At 42.0% G+C, this 22,587-nt stretch overlaps 2 protein-coding genes across 3 annotated transcripts in view; both read left to right on the plus strand.

The window, feature by feature from the left end:
• On the plus strand, window positions 1-14,308 carry frs3 (fibroblast growth factor receptor substrate 3). 2 transcript variants are annotated; one of them, XM_078283595.1, is made up of 8 exons: window positions 1-101; window positions 1,366-1,491; window positions 1,615-1,703; window positions 1,996-2,182; window positions 3,615-3,776; window positions 5,014-5,135; window positions 5,238-6,599; window positions 14,218-14,308. In XM_078283595.1, the coding sequence occupies exons 3-7, from the start codon at window positions 1,638-1,640 to the stop codon at window positions 6,552-6,554; spliced, it is 1,854 nt and encodes a 617-aa protein (XP_078139721.1). In that variant the 5' UTR covers window positions 1-101; window positions 1,366-1,491; window positions 1,615-1,637; the 3' UTR covers window positions 6,555-6,599; window positions 14,218-14,308. The 2 variants fall into 2 exon arrangements, with proteins under 2 accessions (XP_078139721.1, XP_071768757.1); XM_071912656.2 differs by lacking the exon at window positions 14,218-14,308 and having other exon boundaries at window positions 5,238-6,617.
• The window catches only part of LOC139922205 (sodium- and chloride-dependent GABA transporter 2-like), a 24,773-nt gene continuing 16,324 nt past the window's right edge, over window positions 14,139-22,587 (plus strand). Inside the window, exons 1-3 of the mRNA XM_078283596.1 lie at window positions 14,139-14,307; window positions 14,664-14,851; window positions 16,920-17,054. Coding sequence (XP_078139722.1) covers window positions 14,300-14,307; window positions 14,664-14,851; window positions 16,920-17,054 — 331 coding nt within the window. The 5' untranslated portion in view covers window positions 14,139-14,299. The remainder of the gene's footprint in view (window positions 14,308-14,663; window positions 14,852-16,919; window positions 17,055-22,587) is intronic.

Here is a 22,587-nt window from a genome sequence, read left to right on the forward strand (position 1 = left end):
GTGCCATATGCCACTATCATCAGCAGCCGCCGCCGCCGATAATTATTTGCAGTCTCAGTGCTTATTTCGCAGTAGGGCTAATAACAATCCGTGCCAAACATGTGAGTAGCAAATCATCGCTGTCGTTCTCCAGTTACCCGTTAACTGCTATGTGTTCACGCTATTGTATCCTCAAAACCAAGGGGGGGAAGCGGTCAGTGGATTGTGTCGATGTGCATTTTAGTGTCAGTATTGTGGTTTCATTGTAGCATGGCTGTGATAAAGTCTGCGTGCTGCAAATTGATTGAGCAAATAAAGCGCTGTCGGCTTCCTCTGGGTGTCTGCGTCGGCTTGGCTAATTGAGCAAAAAAGGCTGTTGTTGTCTGTTTTAAATAGCCCAGATGGGGCAGAAGCCCATGCAATTATTGGCCCGTGATGTATGACAAGTGTGTGACTGTGTAATGTAGCCTAGCGCTTAGCCTGCTCGCTGTGATTCAAGGTAGCTCTCATTGGTTGACTCCAGCCTGGCATCTTCAGTCAGATCTATAGGCCCAGGTTAGACAGCACACACTGCGGCGTGGTGGCTCCAAAAATGTTTGTATAGCCGGTGTAACATAGCCCAGACTGAGCAGAAATCACACGAAGACAGTTGATGCAGATGTGAGCAACAGGAACCAGGAATTATTGTCGCCTGTCGCCTGTTCAGTGCAACATTTTGTTTCATGCTCAGATCACAGATTTGTCACATTTTGTTGTCTGTTTGACATAATCACGTGTTTATGACTCCACACCTAAAGATGTCCAGCTGTCCTATATGGTCTATAAGTGTGTGCTACTCAGTAGTGACTTTATAGTAACCTCATTGTACTTTATGGTAGTGTTTTGAATCTATGGTATGGCTATACTATTCCCATAATATTCCTATAGGGATGTGTAGTTTTGCTGGGATATGTATATGTTTGGGATATTTGTGTTTGTGCATATGGGATATGTTATAATATTAACAACCAGGGACTAGATCAAAAGCAGGGGCACCAGTGGTAAATATTAAATGTCCAAGTAAACAGGGAATCATAATTTAAAAATGAGGGAGATGTTACTTTGCAGGTTATCCAATAAGGCTGTTGAGTCATAATCAGGCTATAGGTAGTTTGTAAGGCTTTTGAGAGATACTAGCAGTTCACTTAAAGCATTTTTTGTTATTAATTTGGATTAAAAAAAATAGAGTAGGGTAGAGTAGTACCCTCATAGAGAACTCCATTAAAGTCCTCCTTTATTCCTGGTGAAATGAACACGATCAATATTTGCTCCATACTTCGGCTGCAGATGAGGTTTAACGTGATGACAGTTGCTGTGTGTAAATCTGAATGGCCCTCACTGTTTCAGGAGGGAGAAAATCATGCTGCTCTTGAAGATGTCAGTCCAACCAACCGGCTCGCTTGTTACAATGATGCCCAGTATAGGATCCTGGGATTGAGACGTGAATCCCTTTACACTGATGGCCTGGACTGAGTAAGAACACAGTTTGTGTGTGTGTGTGTGTGTTTTTGTGCTGTTTTGTTTGTGTTGGATATACAGTGTGACATTCCTGATGTGAAGGACCATGACTGATGAAGTTTGCTTTATCCGTGGTAGGTTTCAGCTGGCCTGCTGAAGCTATGGGGAGCTGTTGGAGCTGTCTGTACAGAGACCCCATCCGAGACAACCATCTCACCAAATTTAAGGTTAATCCCAACATTACTGTCATTCAAATGCATTTCTTTATTTCTGCCTGGTATCATGATTTCTCTTGCCAGTAAAGTGAACATTTTAACACATGGATTTTACCAAGTTACAGCCCACACAACAGCACATCAGCACATCAGTTGTATAACAGCACAACCTGTTGTAGTATTTGATCCCGGGAATTATTTTGTTGTAATACACTCCTGTCTTTTACAGTGTATCCCAGCGACTGATAGTGATGATCCATCCTCTTTAGTTTGGCTCATGTTCTGTGTGTTTTTTCCCCCTCAGGTCACCAATGTGGACGATGAGGGCAATGAGCTGGGCTCTGGGACCATGGAGCTCACACAGACAGAGCTCATCCTTCACACACGCAAGAGGGACGCCATCCGGTGGCCGTATCTCTGCCTGCGACGCTACGGCTACGACTCCAACCTCTTCTCCTTTGAGAGCGGGCGCCGCTGTCAGACTGGGCAGGGTGAGTAACCTGTTCGCCTGCCCTAAACCTGTCTCCTGCTGCGGTGCCTCAGTTACATGCACACAGCCAGAGAGCTTTGATGTTGTTTTTATTTTACTATGTTGGTGTTGTTAACTAATATTATATGTTTGCTTCTGACCATGCATTGTGATTGGATGAGAGGCGTCCCAAGTGTGCTTATTCATAGTATTCCCATGATGTCACATGCATTTCCTACCAATATGGTGCTTTACCATATACACAGCTCATTGTCTATGACCAGAGGTGGGGACTCGAGTCACATGACTTGGACTCGAGTCAGACTCCAGTCTCAATTTTAATTGCTTGAGACTTGACTTGATGCATGAAGAGAAGACTTGAGGCTTGATTTGATTTGGGTTCTGGTGACTTGGGACTTGACTTTGACTTGTACTTTGATGACTTGAAAAGGTTTCTAAAGTCTTGACAAAAGATCTTGTGTTTGTGGAAATGACTTGGATTGAAAGTGATGAGATTTGTTCCACCAGAAGACTGAATTTAAATTCTGTTTTCTGAATTTGTATGGAATGATTGAATTTATTTGCTGACTTGGGACTCGAGTGAAGTTGACTTGGTCACACCTCTGCCTATGGCTGTCATTTGATTATAATCACCTGTTACTTTATTATAATCACCTGTTATTTTCCCACCAAGATGGCCGTGTGGTGATGTAACAGAATTCTATGAATAACCGCAGTATACAAACTTGCACCTTAGCTTATAACTCAAATGGCATTATTGATTAGCAATGGGGGACTCATTTTTTGTACAACATTAAGACTAATTGTTTGTTATAAGATTAGTAAATCAAAGACCAAGTTTGTATCTTTATTTAATGTTTGATACTACTGTAAAAATAAAAGTGGTATAAACACGATAACATACTCAAGGTTATAGTATATTGTGGTTATTGGCACCAGTGTGCTGCGGCCGTGGTTCCTGTAGTTATCGCTTTCTTATAAGATGGATAGTTCTTGTCCTCAGTTGTGATTGGCTGAACCATGGAAGCTGTTTGTAAAATACCAGATAAAAACACACCTGTGACCGTATCACAGGTGTGTTGGCGACAACGTTGTTTAGCTGCTGTTCAAGAACTAGGCAGAAAAATAACATTTACTTATTGATTAAAATATAAAAGATTTCTTCAGCGTTTGTGTTCTTTTATATCGTGGGTTATCAATGTTTTATAAAAGCAATAAGCCATCCATATTTCCAACATTCCATCCAACAGTAAACCATCAAAACAAACCATGAAGTTGTTGCCCGGTCCCTGTTCAGCACACTGCTTCGGCTGCTCCAAACCTGTAACTGTACCACTCACATGTACACAGCCACAGAGCTGTGATGTTTACATTGTGGTGTTGCTGACTAACACGAACCCATTCATGGTGTTAATCTGCTCTTTTGGCTCTAGGGATCTTTGCATTCAAGTGTTCGCGGGCGGAGGAGATCTTCAACCTGCTCCAGGAGCTGATGCAGTGCAACAGCATCAACGTAGTGGAAGAGTCGATGATGATGAGTCGCAGTGGTCACACACCAGAGATGGACATGCCTCGCACACCGCAGACTCCCAACAGTGAGTCACTTACACACACACACACCGGGAAATAGTAACAGCCCTGCTAACTGTATATTTGACACTAATTATAGAACTTGCACGCAGCAATACAGCAATACATTCTTAGTAGATTTTGTATGTAAACTACTGATAAACATGTGTTAAACTGGGCCGGAGGACGTCATCAGGTGGAGCTGCAGCCATAGGTGCCTTCTCCAAAGAGCAATGGGCAATATTAGAGCTGGATTTGACAGCTGCCTCATCCCCTTACTGACAGGCAGCACCGCTCATTCTTTGGTACACCTATCCTCCTGTAGACTGGGTGGTGCTGGTTTTTGTGTTGCTGTTGTGATTACAAAACTTACTTTGGTTTGGGTAACACTCTTTTTAGTGGCCGGCGCACTCTTGTTGACAGTGCTAGGTACAATTACCAGGTAATTGTCAACATAATGGAAACGCCACATTTATTGTGCTACAGTTATTTCAAAATACAATTATTCAGGATTTTTTGTCTGAGTTCTGTGCAAAGTACTACCACTTATCCCGTACTGTGCCACACTGAGTCCAGCCTACACTCTAAAATCCCACTAAGTCCCATTAAGATGTATTGATGTGGCCTGATCTCAGCTTTGTTAGCAAAAAAGCCTGAATTCAAACTCAAATGAATCAAAGGGGGTGAATACTTATGCAAACTCTCAAATTCTCTGTTAATACTAATACTCAGATTACACGAGATGTTGAGCAATATTGAGGTGTGAGTGAATTTTATTCACTAGCCAGAGACCATGGTCATTATCATCAACTCAAGTATTTTTCAATCAAGCCAGTTAACACATAAACTAAGACTGTATGGACTGCATTACAGCTGAAAGAGTGCACTGAAACAAAAGCGTGCATTGAAAACAAGAGTGTATACGCCTTGAAATGATGCACTGAAGCCTATTACTTGGCTATAACCACACTGAACTCTTTCAGAGCAAAGATGCTGTATATTGAAACTTTGGGATATGAATGATAAACACATTGTGACTTATAATTATTGTGTTTACTCCGATTAAGGTTTAATGGTTTCACTTCCAAGAGAGACCATTAAAGTCTTGATATATGCTATTTATAAAACTGCTGCCACTGTACGGCACGCGCCTGCCAACCCTGGTGAATCAGGGCCACCCCACATCACAAATCCCAACTGCACGCCTGCTAATGAATAACCATTTGTCTGTGTCTCTATATCGTCACATCAATGTGCTTACAGCTCCAGCATTCCCCGTCCAGGGTTTTCCTAACGGATACCCCGGTTATCCAATCAGAGGTGAATCCTCCCAACCCTCTCTTGCTGATGATCACGGCCACAGCCTCATGGGCTTGGAAGACCAGGTAAGGAAGACGCATCAGTTCACCCATGCCGTTCACTGTGTCAGTACTAGTTCATAGTGATCAGTTCTACACTTCCACCTTCTATTTTGTTTGTCCCAACAGGCCCACACCTATGTAAATACTGTTAGTATGGAGGGGGATCTCTCTATGCGTCATTGTGTGCACTCCCTACCTGAGGTGCGTCCCAGCTCTTTTCCTGAAACAGCGCGGGGAGCCATGCCTGTTGGGGGTCAAGGAAACGCGCAGTCCAACTTACGCTGCTGTCCCCTGGAGGAACATAAAGATCCTCAGGTGTTCTTACAGCCGTCCTCGCAGGAGGTCAAGTTCATGCTGGGCCCCACTCCGGCACAACGCCATCTACTGGAGCGGGAGAGAGAAAGGGAGAGACATGGGCACAATCCTCATAACCTTCAGCCTGTAGAGGGTGCAACAGGCTCTGAGACGGAAGGAGATGAGCCCTCTATGCACATGTGCAACTCTCACTCCTATCACCATTTCCATCACCTCATGCACCGGCATCCAGGCCACGAGCACCAGGAGGCTTGCCAGAGTAGCCAGCTCACCTACGAGAACATCAACGGCCTGAGGAGCGGCCGAAAGCAGAGGCTAAGTCCCAGCAGCGTATCCCAGTCCGTGGGTTCGAGCAGCAGCAGCAGCACCGGGGACAGTCACACCCACTCCCTCCTCCACCCGCACGCCCACGGCCCGTCATCCTTACCCCCGCAGGGCTACCCCTGTGAGAGGGGTATGGGCGGAGGTCACCGTCGGACAGCTCTGCTCAACTATGAGAACCTGCCCTCTCTGCCTCCCGTGTGGGAGTATAGCGCTCTGCAGCGGGACGAAGAGCAGGAGGAGGAAGATGACGAGCAGGACGAAGAGGAGTACGAGGAAGAGGAGGAAGACTTCGACGAGTACGAGTTCTCGGAAGGTCCCGGGACGCCCAACGGTTACCACCAGGATGGCCGGGGTATCCACAGAGATGCCCTACAGAACTATGTCAACACAGAGCAGGTCCAGCCGCCCCGGCTTCGACACGCCTGCCCCCCGCACCCCCAGCCATGTCAGTCAGACAGAGGGGGGCGAATATTTAGCTTTGATTTCCGCAGACGATCAGGGGCAGGGGTTGGAGGCTGTGAGCATGGCCATATGCCTCCGTCGCGGCAGCTGAATTACATCCAGGTGGACTTAGAGGGAGAACCTCCCTGCCAAGCCCTCAGCAGTGGGGGTGCCCAGACCCAGCCACAGCACCAGCGCCTACCACCCCAAAAATGTGGCCAGCAGGCACCCCGGCGCAGTGAATTCTACGCAGTCATTGACCTAAAGAAGACAGCTGCCATGTCCAACCTGCAGAAAGCTCTGCCCAGGGATGATGGGACTTCCAGAAAGACTCGCCACAACAGCACAGACCTGCCTCTGTAAAAGGTGTTAAGGTGAAGAGGAAAGATGAAGACAGCAAATAAGGAGGTAAATGGAAGGATACAAGTGAGGATGAAGAGCTTGTTTGGACAGGCTTATCCTCATCTTAGCACACTGGACCCTTCACTGTCATCCATTCATTCGACTGTCGGGCTGACTAATACAGTACAGGTACCTAATTAGAAACTTACTGAAACGTATCTGTGCATATAAAAGGAATTGAGGAAGCTCTTAGGAGTTAGGAGAAATTGCCATTTTATTCTGTGTTATTTATTAGATGTGGTGTGAAGCTCTCTTGAGTAATCTGCAGTGGTAACTGCAACTACTGTTTGCTGGATTTAAGATTGAACCCTATATATATATATATATTTGCTAATATATATATATATATCTATATATATATTAGTTGAAATTTGATCTTCAAGCTTAGCTGTGACTTAGAGCAGAAAACCCTGTTTTCAGTGGAAGCAGTCATTGCCATGCTTTTGTCGGCAGGTTTTAATTCTTCAACCCATTTTCATTCACAAATATTGTTGTTCTTATCATTTACTTGCCCTCCTCAGTTGGTAACATTGGCCACACCCATGTGGTTTTTGTTTTAATTACTACTACTCTTAATTCCAAGAGTCCAAATTGTGACTTTTTCTCATTAGAAAGCTGTTGAGCAGTTGTTGGAATGAAGAAAGTTAATGGTTCCTCTATGATACTGGCCAATATTCATACCTCATTACAAGCACCTAATTCTACTATTGTGGCTGGTAGAAGAGACAGACCGTTATTTCTTACTATATGCCTACAGAGCATTTTGCACACAATCCTATGGAATTGTACGTTTTATCATAATTTAGGAATAGCTTAGTCCAATCCAAGTTTTAGCATAGACCATGATAGAAAAATGGAATTAAATTAATGCAGTTGCATTCTCAACAGGTGGCGATATCCACAAGCTGTAAATTGGTTTAGAGTAGACACAACTGAATGATGCCAATAGTAGCACACATGGATTAAACGAGCTTCGGCTCCCTCCTATCCACATGCAACAAATGAAAAAGTAGCATATCATCTTTGATCACACCTTCTACATATCATACCAGACGTGTAGGAGGTTCATACAGTTTACTAATTACAGATCTATGACTATTGTCACATTGCACTTTTTACCCTTGGCCACTGAAATGCTCTTTGTTGCTACTCCCACTCCACTGGAGCCACAGGCTCGACCATGTAGTTCTACCAGAAATATGGGGCCAAATATTTCATGGACATTCTTAGTAGATAGGATTTATTTAAATGTTTTGATGCAGACATTGATAACCTCAAATAGTGGCATTAAGCTATAACCTCACATAAAATGTGCTGATTCTATAATTTGTCAATTATCAGGTGTAGAAGGTCTATTTAAAGGGTAAGACATCAAGTATGTTGCAAAGTCATGCAGTGAAGATTTTGTGAGGCTATTTATCAACATTTTTATTTAGATATTTATTTATTTATTTCATTATTTATTTTTTCATTCATTAATTCAATTAGTTGTCTGTAATCATTTTGTTTGAAATGTGATGACCAGCTTTTTGTAATCCAGTTGGTAATATGGAGACCAAAGTTTCACCTCAAATTATCACTGGATACTGGTGTATTACTGTTATAACTGTGCTTAATTATGTTTAAAAAGAAAGACTGTATTTACATTTTAAGTGCCAAAACTTAATTGCTAACTGTATGATTAATAAAATCAAATGTGCCATTAGGACCTGTAGAAAACCACAGGGCAGAAAGACGACATGTGATAACATGAATGCGGCTGAAGGTCAGGGTACATACTGTAACAAACTCCTGAATCCATCTGTACCAGGATGAGTAGAAATAAAGTGACAAATTTGACACATTCCACCTCATCCACATCGACAGCCATTTTGGAGTGAGATAAAGGAATGGTAATCTTGTAGTCTGATAATCACAGCTACAGTGGTTTTATGCTGCTACATGTACATATTAACAGTAGCCTATGTAAGCTACTTGTCAAAATTAAAAAATTCTGTGTTTGAACCTCTGTCATGTCAGATCTTTTGCTATATTGTTTGCTAATAGAAATAGCATTGTTGTGTTCTTCTGGGAGTCTTACCTCTCAACAGTAGAAATGGAATAACATTTCATTCTCTTGTATTCTGACAATATTTCATGCATCGAGCGTTGTTTTCATTACAAACTGGCTGTCTGGTAGGAGAGGTAACCGAAGCACAGGCCCACTGATGCTATAATCCTCGTGTTGAGTGGTCATATCAGGTGAACATGTCAGCTGATGGAGCTAGGCTAGATGTTCTAGATTTACACATGTATAGGCCATCAAAGCATATGTATTGTGGCATTTAGCTGAAGTTGATCTTTTTCCATCAGACCATTCAAGAGATGAATATGAGGCATAAGTACAAATTCTCAACTTGTAATAATGTTTTTGCCTGTGTCAAAAACATAGAATCGTGCAGTCAGTGCTTATTGTCACATAAGTACAAGTAAACAGATACATTTTAGTAGAATAAATATGAAGCAAGGTTAGTAATTTGTACAAATTTCCCAGTGCAACAACAGCTTCAAGTTTGTGACCCATCAGTATCACCAGGCTGTTGACATCTGCCAGCTTTAAAGCTTTAAATACAGCCTCTAGCATTTAGATATCAAGGATGTTGTGATATACAGTAGATGGGTCTCAAAATTGAAGAACCCAATGCAGTTAAGTGACAAAACATTGACATTACATTAATTTTATTCAGTTTCAATACTTGCACTAATGTGAAATTGGGAGAATTGACTGCCAATGATCTGACTGGTGGTCTGACAGAAGCCTAAAACAACCCATGATCAAAAGTTGACAGTTTGTACTTTTGCTTGATAGTCATTCTTTGATGTGAAAGTAAAAAAAAAATATATAAATGTACAACAAAAAGGCCAACTTTGAGCTCGTTGTCCTAATACTGACATATTTGACTGTATTTGCAAACATATTGCCATGATGCGTTGGAAGGGTGTTTACATTTTGCAATAATGGGTGAATATTGTTTTGTCAATCTAAATTAAGTTTCAGACCAATGTGTGAAGTGTGAAATTTGAATAGTAGTCTATAGAGCTGTGGGCTTAATGTATTTAATCGCCTGTTCTTCTGTGAATCAGCATTGTCTTATTATTTCAGGTACTATGTTTACGTTTCAACCTTCATGATACGATTTTAGCTATGAAAGTAGAAAATGATTGCCTGTTTTCTTGATTGTCAGACACTGTGTATGCTTAAACACACCTTAACAGTGCCATAGGTGACCATTGCCAATATCTAAATTAAATTTTATTTGCTATATTAAACTTTCCAAGCCAGTGGGGGTGTTTCATACAAGAATCTGCAAGTGGGTCAACTAATTTCTTAGAATATTTTTACATGGGGTTTTATGTTCATTTTTAAATAATGTCTCCACTAGTCCATGTTAAGACTTCGCTTTCGTAACTATAGCTATCTTTGTCTTTGTTAGTAAGCTCACCACCACCCATCCCAATCAATTAACAGTGATTACCACGTCATTTTCATTTCTTCTGTGTCCAAGGACTGATTCATATTTAAAATGAATAATATTTTGAAATATTTACTTTTCAAATTGTTTAGCACAATATGTAACCGCTTAGGCAATCTTCAAATGAAGTTGCGCAACTCCCATCTTGTTACTCAATGTGACCGACTCAGCTTTGATCTATCTCAAACTTTTCACTTTAAGTGTTTGTACTCAAGGTGTAATGCAGACAGGCGTCAGTGAAATAATCGTCCTGGTGAGGCACTGCTCCCAGGTATGATTTGTCATGCTGGTTTAACTTGCCAGGGCAAGGTGCAACGGGTTGAGAAAGAAACTCCTGTCATTAAGTTCCCCAACCTGAATTTAATAAACAGGGTTTTTAATTAAAGGGCTTGCTCTATGTTTACTGTACAAACATAAAAGCATATCTTGAAGCCCATCTAGAGAAATTACTCACTGTGCCTTTCATATTCATGGCGGCTTGATCAAAGGATCACAATTAAGGCAGTCGTAGTTGAAAGCGGCTTTAAATGGCATGACATACTTAATTCTGTGATTTCATACTTCAGATTTCAAGTTGCATTTGAAAACTTTGTGCTAACTGCTGATTGTTTTACACCATACTGTATTTGAAAATTATGTGTGTTAAGTTTTAGAAATCTAAATTAGATAACGAATCATAGTTAGCTACTTGTCAAGATTACACAGGATGTGAGTTAGCAGACCAAACACAATCTTTATAATTCATTTAATAATTTAGGAGGTGCAGTGAAATATCCACAATACTATGTGACAGAAAAGTTAGTAAGTATTGAATCATGATTAGTATGTTTTGTAGCATATAATGTTAAATATGAATAAGGACTACAAACTCTCTGTCATGTGGCTACGCTGCGCTCCAGGACTATCTGATTCTCATCAGTTGCCATTTCCTCTCATAGTGCTTATGAATGTGGAGAAAAAAATTCAAAAAGATTTGGGGTGTTTTTTTGTGTGTGTTCCAATTTAAAACTGCTCAAAACACAGAAGACAATGCACAGTACATATGAATCAGAGTACAAGAATATAGTGTAAGAACAAAAAAATAGTTTCAGCTCACTAATTAACATATCCATATTTGATACCATATTCATCAATTAATGTAAATATACAACATGGACTGCACCATAGAGCTAGACCTCATCATCATCATCATCATCATCAGTGGTATCATCATCATCACTGAAGTGACTCTGTACATCATTCCCAAACCGCCACCCACAGTACAACATCGTCAAAATAACACATTGTAAAAACCCGATGTCCCCCCTGTCCACACTATAAGATACATCTTATAAATATTGAAGGTATCAGATTTTTTTTTTTTTATATTTAATTAGTTTTGTCTGTTTTTTGTTTGTTTTTAAATCTGATTTGTTTTATCTGTTATGAGCGTGTAATAACCACCAGAGGGTGATGTACATGTACGGGTCTGAGCAGAAGTGGGTTTTTTTTTGTGTGACAGATTTATGTTTATTTACATACAGGCTGCACTGGCCTCACTTTGTGACTATGATATAAGTTAAAATGAACGAGTGCCAAATGTCCTTGAGCATGACAGGAGGCCAGGAGCCACCAGGAGCTCCAGGTGCTCTGACTCACCAAGGGAGACCGCACTGACTCGCTCCTGGTGTCGATTCTACCTGTGATATGAATGTATAGCTGAGGGATTACCATGCTAAATGTTTTGCTGAAAGAGGAAAACGTCTTTAAAATAATTTTTGTCTCAGTTTCAACTTTGAACACCAAGTTTCTTCAAATATTTGTTGTACGTATCTATTTGTATGTCCATCCATAGCCTATATATGAGTATGCAATGAAGGTCTTATCATGCTCCCATTAGAGGTGAATATAAAAATCGAATCCGCTTCATCTGTTAGACTGTAGAAGGAAACACTTGGGACATTTCCATTACAAATGCATTCCACAGGGAAGATGACTATAAGTTGTCTGCGCTCCTCTCCATCCCGCACTGTCCCAAATACAAAGTGAGCATGACATTTGGTGAATTTTACCCTGAATTTTATAAACTATAAAGAGAGGGGTTTGTCCAAAATGTATGACTAAATGTAAATTCCAACATTAAAATCCACCTATGAAAGTAGTTTACTGCACACTAAAAGGCTTCAGATGCATTTCATTACACTCATATCTTTAATGTCTCTTTAAAGCATCAATACATATATTGGAGCGAACAAAATGTTTTGCCTCCAGGATTAATCAGGTTTGCTCATTAACAGTCAGGTTACAGGAGGTTAAAGTTTAGGCAGTGTTGCCAGGAGTCATGTGCCTCTTCAGTTCATAACGTCTAAAATTTTTAACTTTACAGCATTTACAAGATATTTTTAAGGTATTTCTACAATATTTTTATAAAATATATTAACATAGGCTGTTCAAGAATCAGAACAATACAAATTCTACAAAAACCTTTTTTAAAAAAAAAAAGAGAGAGAGAGAGAGAGAGAGAGAGAGAGAGAGAAATGAGTCAAGTCAGCACAGCCTATTTGGACACCCAACAACCTATTGGCTGAGGATGATCAACCCTAATCAGTCCTGGAGGTGAAAGGCTTTGTTCGCTCCAGTGAATTTATTGTTGTTCTTAAGAAACACTGAAGACAGAGAGTAATGAAACAGGTCCGTTGACCTTCAGTGTGTAGTAGAATACTTTGATCATTGTATGGATAATTATTCCTGCTCTTAACCAGCACCTGAGGGAAGCACTGCTGTGCAAAGGATGTCTCTACCATAAGGTAATAAATTCAGCTGTTGAGTAAATATTCTGAACTGCATTCAAAGCGGATTGCCTTTGGTTGAAAATATGTACAGCTGTCTGTGGCTGAACAAAACTGCCCAGGATAAACTACTTTTCCAAGTGGACATCATGTTTTCCATTTTTGCTTAAACCAGAAATTAAATAATGTGATTCATTTGAAAATTGCTTTTGCGGGTGAATATTAACTTCTTTTGAGCATGCACTTGGTGTCTGCCTGTGTGTAAACAGTTTTAATGATTTGATGTACAGAGAGCATGGTCCTTGTTAGTTATAGAAATTTTCCAGCAAACTGTAAATATATGCCTTACATAGTTGTCTTGTCTTGTGTTGGTATGTCTGTCTTGTTTTATGGTTATTGGATTATTATTGTATCAAAAGAGGAACCTCACAAATAAAGCAGAGCTTTTATTGTTTCTATTCTATTTGGTGTCAGTAATGTAAGTACAGAGGATCTTAACTAAACTTCCACTCAATAATTAATTTTGTCGTAACAGAACACAGGTAGATGGACAATACATTACGTCATGAAACTTATATGCTACAGTATGTCATTTGAGCATTGAATTTCTGCCTGAGCGCTGAATGTACCTTTTGAAACATGATCATCTGAAATTTCCAGTTTCCAGGGAGTTTTCACCACAAACACTACAAGGCTTCACTGTGTGACAAAGCTGCTAAACTTAATGCCTATATTCTATATAAGGTAATGCCCCACAAGTTTCTCTACTGACAAGATAGAGAGAGTGGACTCCAATAGTGTTGAATTCCTTTTTCCCCAAACAAAGACCCATTCATTTGTAGAACAACCAGTCCTTTTCTAACATTAGCAGTTACAGTTAGTATCAGCCAGCCTACTATCTTCCTTCTCAGTCAAATAAGTCTATAAAAGTCTATGCAGATTATATGGTCCAGAGTTAATCACCCCAGATAGCTATTTGCATACAAAGATGGCTATTGCAATTGTGTTATATGATTTGTAATAGGCTACAAGTTCCCAATTACCAAATAACTGAAGCCTAATTATAAGTACTGCCATAGAGAGACGGCTCAGCTGATTTGGTTTAGTTGTTAGCAACTGAGCCAATCTCAATGACCCAAGCTACTCATGTCTCAGTGGAAAAATACTGCAAGGAAGTGGTATACTCTGGAGCTTTGTCACAAGCCAACCTGACAGTTTTACGAGTTAGGACAGAAGAAATGCAGCTCGGATCAGCCAAACAATAATTAGGCTATAAAAAAGAAAAACAAAACTACTTTTTGTTTCTTACTCTGCCTCTGCTCATGACATCTTGCCTGTGTACAGATCCTATGGTGCACCCTGGCTGAGAGGAATACAGATCAGTTTGTTGTTGCTGTAAACAACTCTTGGGGGAGGGGGCTTTGTGATGGAGGGGTAAGTACTTTGCTGTGTAATTATCTATACAGGTTTGGTAAATGCATTGCTTTCAGTTTTCAGTATTTATTCTAACAGGGAAAGCTACAGTTTCTGATAACCAGTTGCTGCTGAAAACTTTCCATTCCTGATAATCCTGCATGCTTAAGTTCAACAATAAATAAATAAAGCTTACCACCAGTGCCAAATAATGGTCAGCTGAGTAGTTTTAGTTTTGTTTCTGTGCATAACCTGGAGCAGAGAAGGTCTGGCTTTCTTTGTCCTGCTACTGTAGATGAAGTAAAGGGACATTTCAGGTCAGTTTTCATTTTATTGGTATTTTATCTAGTGACTTCTGTGTTTGTGAACATGATAAGGGAATTCCCAAAAGGAAACAGCCATGAAGCACCTAATCAAGACAACAGTCTGGCGAAGAAGGGTCAACTGCTACTGGACCGTGGCCAGTGGGCAAACAAGTTGGAGTTCCTGCTAGCTGTGGCAGGAACTTTGGTTGGACTGGGAAATCTCTGGAGGTTTCCCTATCTGTGTTACAAAAATGGAGGAGGTAAGCACGATTTCTAGAAACCAGAATCATGCGTAGGAGTTTACATTTATTGTTTCCTGCAAGGTCATGCAACTGCAGCTACCCCGCCTGTAATGTCAACAAATGTGGAAAAATAACCTTGAAAGATATACAATTTGGAATGATAAGGAAGTTGCTCAATCCTTGCACAGAGCTGCTGTTTCTAATTATTCAATAAATCCTGTTTTTTTTGTCATGAAATGCTGGGAACAAATGAGACCATTGTTTTTACCTCAATTTTGAAAATAATCATGAACTTAAAATGTTAAAAAGAACATTGTAAATAATATTCTCTTGAAATTGTAGCTATATTTATGACCCTCTAGGCTATTGTGCAATCACATTACATCCGTGTTTGATTTACTTCTTAGGACCTATGATTGATATATTTTTTTTAGTTCTGATGGATTTTCAAATGGTCCAGCAGAATTGTTAGAAGATTTAAGGTGAGATCTACTGTATGTCTGTAATATTATAAGAGCCATTATGGGCCTACTATATGCAATAATACAATATTCAGATGTTGCCATGCTAAAAAGATAAGACCAAAGGTCCTTATCCATCTTCTTTCTCTCTTTAAAAACAATATAGTGTGAGCTTAGTTCAGTTCAGTTCAGTTCAGTTAATTTCTTGTCTCAAAAGGCCTCGACAGTTTTGCAGCCTGGATTAACGTTAACAGTCACATCCAAAACATCATCCTTGAACAAACATAGCAGAATTCTATACAGCAATTGCGAAATAAACACAGTAATGACACCACAATGTCTTCATTGTAGACAATACATCTTTGATGTGTTTTTAAATTTGATTGTATGCTGTAACATCTAAAATGATCTAGGCTGCATGCAACAGACATCCACTTTCCTAATGTAATCACTCACGCGCGCGGACACACACACACACACACACACACACACACACACACACACACACACACAAGCAAACATTTCGACGTCGATCAGACGTCTAATCAACGTTGGTCCTGGAGGTCGATACGACGTCTAGTGGAGGGGCTGATATGAAAGTTTTTCTGAGGTCGGTCTTTCGACCCACGTCGCTTCAACGGCTCATAGACAACATTATTTCAGCCTATATAAAATGTACTTTTAAGCGAAGCCACTAAATACCCACATAAGCTAAATTTCACATCTTATGATAGCTTGTATTTTTTTTTTTATCTTCAACCTATTTAGGGCATAGAGAAAGCACAAACACATTACATAATACTCTTAAACAAAAGACAGTATTCAGGATATAAAGAAAACACAAAAAACATTTTGAAAATAATGTTGCATTTGCTTGTTTTATCAAATTGCGTCGCACTTGGCGCAAGGATACACATGTGACTATACATCCGGTTTTCAAAATAAGGTGTTAACACAGGGTATATACAAAAAACATATATGGAAATTAGATTAATTGGATTATATTCACAGGAAGCATAAAGCATGTTATCAGTGTCCCTTATAAATTAAAACATCCCCACTAAATTGTGAGGGACATTACTTTATTCTTTGATTTTGGGTTGCAAGAAAAACAAATCCTGACAATGACTGATATATTTGAGTTCAGGACAACCCTGACTGCATACTAACTCAAAATCAAGCATTTTTACTGTATCAATTTAGAGAATTTTAAAGTTAAAGTCTCACATTTGTACGTTGAAATGACTTTATGTCTGAAACTTGGGGTGCTGTGAAAACACATTGCTCCATAATTTCTGACAATGATATATTTGTGTTCAGGATAACCCTGACTACACACTAACCCAAAATCAAGCATTTTTACTGTATCATTTTAGAGAATTTCAAGGTTAAAGTCCCACATTTGTACCTTGAAATGGCTTACGTTCTGAAACTGGAGGTGCTGTAAAAACACATTGCTCCATAAGTTCTGACAATGACTGATATGGTTGTATTCAGGACAACCCTGACTACACACTAATCAGTATATGTTTTCATCGGGACTGGATCATCTTCAACTGACAGGGGTGTTAAAAAAAAACAACAGTCTCTTGGTATGTTTGTCACTTAAGACATGTTATTCACAGGTGCATTCCTGGTTCCATATGTCCTTTTTCTGCTGTCTTGTGGAATTCCAATGTTCCTCCTGGAGACTGCCATGGGGCAGTACACATCTCAAGGATGTATTACTTGTTGGAGGCACTTCTGCCCCTTGTTTGAAGGTCAGTGTCACTGAAAAACTGTTAAATTGCTTAGCTGCTGGCTACCTAGATGTACAATCTGTATCAATATGGCTGCAAAAGATAAATAGAATTCTAGGGCAGTGCCTTTTTCTCAGAATTTTTTTTCGCCAAGTACTGTATATTATAAGAAACATTTTTACATGTACATGAAATGTGAGGCCATTTCATGAGCTAAACTAATGTGTATGATTGCTGTTGTACATGTAACATCTGACTTAAAAACCAGTGAAATAGCAGTAAGATTGGAGCAGTAGGCTAGAATAATGACCCTAACCCTAACCCTGCAATATAATGATAGCTTACAGATAAGGCCCTAACCATAACCTATTCAACCTAAGAGAGTGCGTTTTAATAGGAGTGCAAACACAGTTAATATAGTCTAATAATGATTAATAATAACATTTGAGTATTGCAAATAAGATACTTGGAACATAGAAATCTTTATTATTAGAAGATTGTCTTTCAGTTGGGCAGGATAGGCATGTGCCTTACGCTGCATCAACAGAAATCTAAACTGCAATGTAAAAATTACAGCTCTATCATCTAATGCAAATCCAAATCCCAAATGCAAATCCTCCTGCAACAGAATAAATATGCTATTGTAGGTCTTTGATTAGATGATCAATGTTTTGTACATGTACCCAGAATTGTCCACCAGAAACTGATTGATTTAATTTAATCAGTAAATATCAGCACAAGCTTTTGGCCAGGCCAGGGTAGCTTTGTTTTTTTTTTGTAAATGTATAAATGTCAATGTACTTGCTACTCTTACAATCAAATGATAATGTTAAAATGTGTGAAAGTAGCAGGTAAATATACAAGTAAGATCCAAAAATGCAAATTCAAAATGCACCACCGGTGCTGGAACACTGTTCCCTTTTTGTGGATGAGTCAGACAGTTTATAACAGACCAAACAGCCTTTTCAGGCTTCTGGATAGTCAGATGTGGTTGTGCTTCCAGGTGCTTCAGTGCCAGAGTTTTTCTCAATATGCGTCCATGCATTTGACATAATATCTATCGGCCAAAATGCAATTCCAAAACAAAACAACAAAAGAATGCTGAGGATGGGCGACAGTTAAAGATCCCAGAAGTTTACTTGCTAACCGAGGATGTATCAGTTGGTGATTTGGGAAATGAGATCAAATGAGAAGCCCCACAAGTCATCGCAAGAACGACACATCATGTTCAAACAACACAATGGTCTATAGTACAGAGTCAGCTGAATCAGCTGGGAAAATGAAAACGCGTCTTAATTGATTGCTGGTCAGTTGGGAGCCTGGTCAGTTCTGAGAAGACTGGTATAATGTGCCTGTAGTAGCTGGCCAGCCCCCCAAAAAACTTTTACTTCCTTTTTGGACTTGGGCCAAGGACAAGGTGCAATTGCTGTTGTCATCTCTATCTGAAGGCAGACTTGCCCACAGTCAAAGTGGTACCCCAGATGTTGTACCTCCTTCCATCCAGTTGCACGATTCTTCAGGTTGGCTGTGAGCATAGCCCATCTCAAACACTCCAGGACAGCCCTTAGGTGCTGCATTTGCTATTCCCAGCTGTCACTATAGAGGATGATATCATCCTAGTTGGCAGCAGCATATGAGCCATGAGGGTGCAGCTTCTGGTCCATCAGTCATTGAAACATGGTGGATGCCCACGAAGAGACCAAGTGTGCATGTAAAGGCTCCTCCTTGGACTCTGGTGACAAGAGAATCTGCAAGTTCAAATCCAATGTCAAATAAAGGTGTGTGGTGCCTAAATGATCCAGCAGTTTCTTCACCCTGGGCATTGAATTTGGATTTGGCGATTGTCCACACAGAACCCTATAGTGCCATTGGGCTTCAGCACAAGCACCATGGGACTACACCAACAAATTCTCTGTGCTATCTGGTGCAGTGAATGGAGATTTGTATGCAGGTCCAGAACATAACGATTTTTTGTTTTTACTGGTGCCAGGGCCATCCTCCCAGCTTTCTTTAATTGGCACCAACACACCCCTAGATTTTTGACCATACAGCAGCTCAAACTGGGAGAGAATGTGGGATATCCCTGTGTGCTATGGTCTAATGGTTCAATAAGGTTGCAGGGACCTGAATGAAGAGGATCTCATTGGGAATATATGGGAATGGGGGAGCGGGAGCAGTGGAGACAGGACAAGATAGTTGCCACTGGTGAGGGGCTGATATCGGCCACTTAGCTGCCCTCTCCCAGGGCCCTGGGTGTTCGCCCACCTTCGGTTGCAGATAGAGATGGTTTGCTGTCAGGGCCTTGCCTCTGCTGTTAGCGGATGATTTTGTCCTTCTGGCTTAATCAGACCATGATCTCCAATGTGCATTGTAGCAGTTTTCAGCTAGTCGGAATGAGGATCAGCTCAGTCTGAGGTCATGGTTCTCTCCTGGAAAAATGTGGCCTGTCCCATCCAGGTGAGGGGTGAGCAGCTGTCCCAAGTGGAGAAGTTCAGGTATTTCAGGGTCTTATTCATAAGTGAGGGTAAGAAGGATTGTGAGATTAACCGGTGCATCAGCTGCAATAATGCGGGCATTGTATCAGAACATGGTGGTGAAAAGAGTGCTCAGCCCCAAAGCAAAGCTCTTGATTTACCAGTAAATCTACGTTCTGACCCTCACCTACAGCCACGAGCTCTGGGTAGTGACTGAAGAATGAGATCACCAATACAAGCAGCTGAAATTAGGTTTCACCACAGGATGGCTGGCCTCACTTTTCTTGATGGGGTGAGAAGCTCAGCAGTCTAGGAGGACCTTGGTGTTCAGCCGCTGTTCCTCTGCATTGAGAGGAGCCAGTTGAGGTGGTTTTGGCACTTGGTAAGAATGCCTCTGGGTGCCACCCTTTGGAGGTGTACTATGCACAACCAACTGGGAGGAGACCCTGTGGTAGACCCAGGACATGCTGGAGGGACTACATCTCCTAGCTGGCCTAGGAGTGCCTAAGGATCCCCCAAAAGCGCTAGAGCTAGAGGAAGTTGCTGGTGAAAAGGACATGTGGGCTGCTCTTGTTGCCACCTCGACCCTGGCCCAGATAAGCTGCTAGAAAATGGATGGATGGGTTCATCACACACTGCGCATTCCAAGTTCAGTTATCTGGTTCTGGAATGCTGGGTGTATGTGGTAGTGACCAAGGACTCAGAGCCATGCACGTAAGCATTGACTAGAGACAAACTCTACAGTCTGTAGCACAGTTTGTATTGTAGAAGATGGGAAGTGTCACGGGTTTAAGGTTGGCGGACACTACAGCAGAGACACAACACGAGGAGGCAGCAGGACAGTTCAAATAAAGATTTATTTGAGGGTTTGGTAAGAGGACGAGGCTGGCCTGGAGAGTGGAGGAGTCCAGGCTTGACAGCAGGCCTGGGGAGTGGGGGAGTCCAGGCTTGACAGCTGACTGACGAGGCGGCAGACTGGACGAAGGGCTGACAGGCTTCCAGAGCTGGAGCAGGCGGCAGGAGTCAGGATGGGATCTGGACAAAAAGGCAAGAGTGAGTCTAGGTAAAATGCAGGACGGGACTGCAAACAGACTAAATGGCTAGAAGGTGACTAGCCAAGTGAACTGAGTCGGCAATCTGGCGATGAGTGGATGAAGAGCGCCGCGAAAGTGGCGCAGGAACAGGAAACCCCAGCAGCTCGGGGACAGGGAGGTTTTGCGGCGCAGGAACAGGAGACGGCCGCAGCTCGGGGACTGGGAGCTTTCGCGGCGCAGGAACTGACTGGACCTCAGTAGTGGCGCTGAGCAGCAGAGACTCCGTGATGCTGGGCAGCGGAGACTCTGTGGCGCTGGGCTGCTGAGAGAGCCAGTGGCGTCGGGAGCCATGGGGACCTCGCCTCCTCTTGGAGACTCCGCAGTTCCCCATGAAAATGGCAAGGCGAGTCCCTTCATAGGGTGACCGCTGGACGTCAGGGTGGCTCCACAGCTGATCCATATTAGTCTCATGGGGTTCAGGGAATGCAGAATCAGGACAGGCAGGTAGCTGGCTAGCCGGCTCAGGACAGGCAGGTAGCGAGCTAGACGGCTCAGGATAGGCAGGTTCCAGGCTCACGAACCCGAGCCTAACTGACTGGAATGCAGGCTGGTTGTGAGCAGTCCAAGGTGCAGGCTGAAGGCTAGCAGGCCCAAGGCTAGCAGACTGGGACTTGGGCTGGTAGCTCGGCTGCTGCTGGGGCTTGGGCTGGTAGCTAGGCTGCTGCGGCTTGGGCTGGTAGCTAGGCTGCTGCTGCGGCCTAGGCTTGGGCTGGTGGCTAGCAGGCCCTAAACCACCAAACTGGGAGGCAGGCTGGAGGCTAGCTGGCCAGTTGCTAGCACACCAGGAAGCAGGCTGAGTCACATGGCGAGATGCAGGCTGGAGAGCAGGCGGAGCTGGAACAGAATCCGCAGCGTAGGTGTTCAAAACCTCTTTTAGTTGGTCCGAAAGACGTTGCAGGGACTGGTCATGTTGGCCTAAACGCTGACCTTAAAGGGTAATAGCTTGTCTCAACGTATAGTGCTGAGTCCATTGTGGCCAGATTGTACTGTCACGGGTTTAAGGTTGGCAGACTCTAAAGCAGAGACACAACACGAGGAGGCAGCAGGACAGTTCAAATAAAGATTTATTTGAGGGTTTGGTAAGAGGACGAGGCTGGCCTGGAGAGTGGAGGAGTCCGGGCTTGACAGCTGACTGACGAGGCGGCAGACTGGACGAAGGGCTGACAGGTTTCCAGAGCTGGAGCAGGCGGCAGTCTGGCGATGAGTGGCTGAAGAGCCGGGGTAGATATACTGTGGCTGATGAGCTGATGAACAGCAGGTGAGCAGACTGGTAATGAGCTGATAGCAGACTGGTGTGTGGAACAAGCTGAGCCGGGAGCCAGGGGCAGGAGGTAGGGAGACCACGCCTACGCCAAGAAACAAACAAAACATAGAGAGAGACAGACAGGGGGAAACGCTGGGAACACAGGGAGTACGGCCACGGCCGTAACAGGAAGTCCATGTCGTTGTTTTTGAAGCCTGAGTTTCAAATGCGTTCTGTACCTTGGAAATGACACTGATGGTAATTTATTTGCTAGCTAACATTTTGGGTGTTTTCATTTGTAATTTATGATTGATAAATGTTTAATTTATGCAATCATCTGACTTGCTTGTTTGTTCTTATCACATTGTTAGCCCCCTTTGCTAATTAGCGTTACTGCGCTGAAATTGCATTAGTGCTTGCATTTACAGCTAGCAGTACTTAATAGCATAAAGATGAATAGGCATGCTGAAACTTGTTGAAATTTATCCAGTCCAGTCATGCATTGATATTTCAAATTGGTGATTAGTCACATGACCAGCCAACCCAGCAGCACCACAACAGGGATATTGTCATTCCAGGGGCCTATACTACGAAGCAAGTTCAACAAAGTCAGGGTATGTTTGAGTTAGCCGGCTTCACTAAACCTAACATTGGCGATCCAGATAACCGGTCTCACGTAGCTGGTTATCAACTTGCTCTGTCAACCCAGGATTTACCTATCCAGCTATGAGCGCGTTCACATG

Source organism: Centroberyx gerrardi, chromosome 5 (assembly GCF_048128805.1).
Source record: "Centroberyx gerrardi isolate f3 chromosome 5, fCenGer3.hap1.cur.20231027, whole genome shotgun sequence".
Classification (NCBI taxonomy): domain Eukaryota; kingdom Metazoa; phylum Chordata; class Actinopteri; order Beryciformes; family Berycidae; genus Centroberyx; species Centroberyx gerrardi.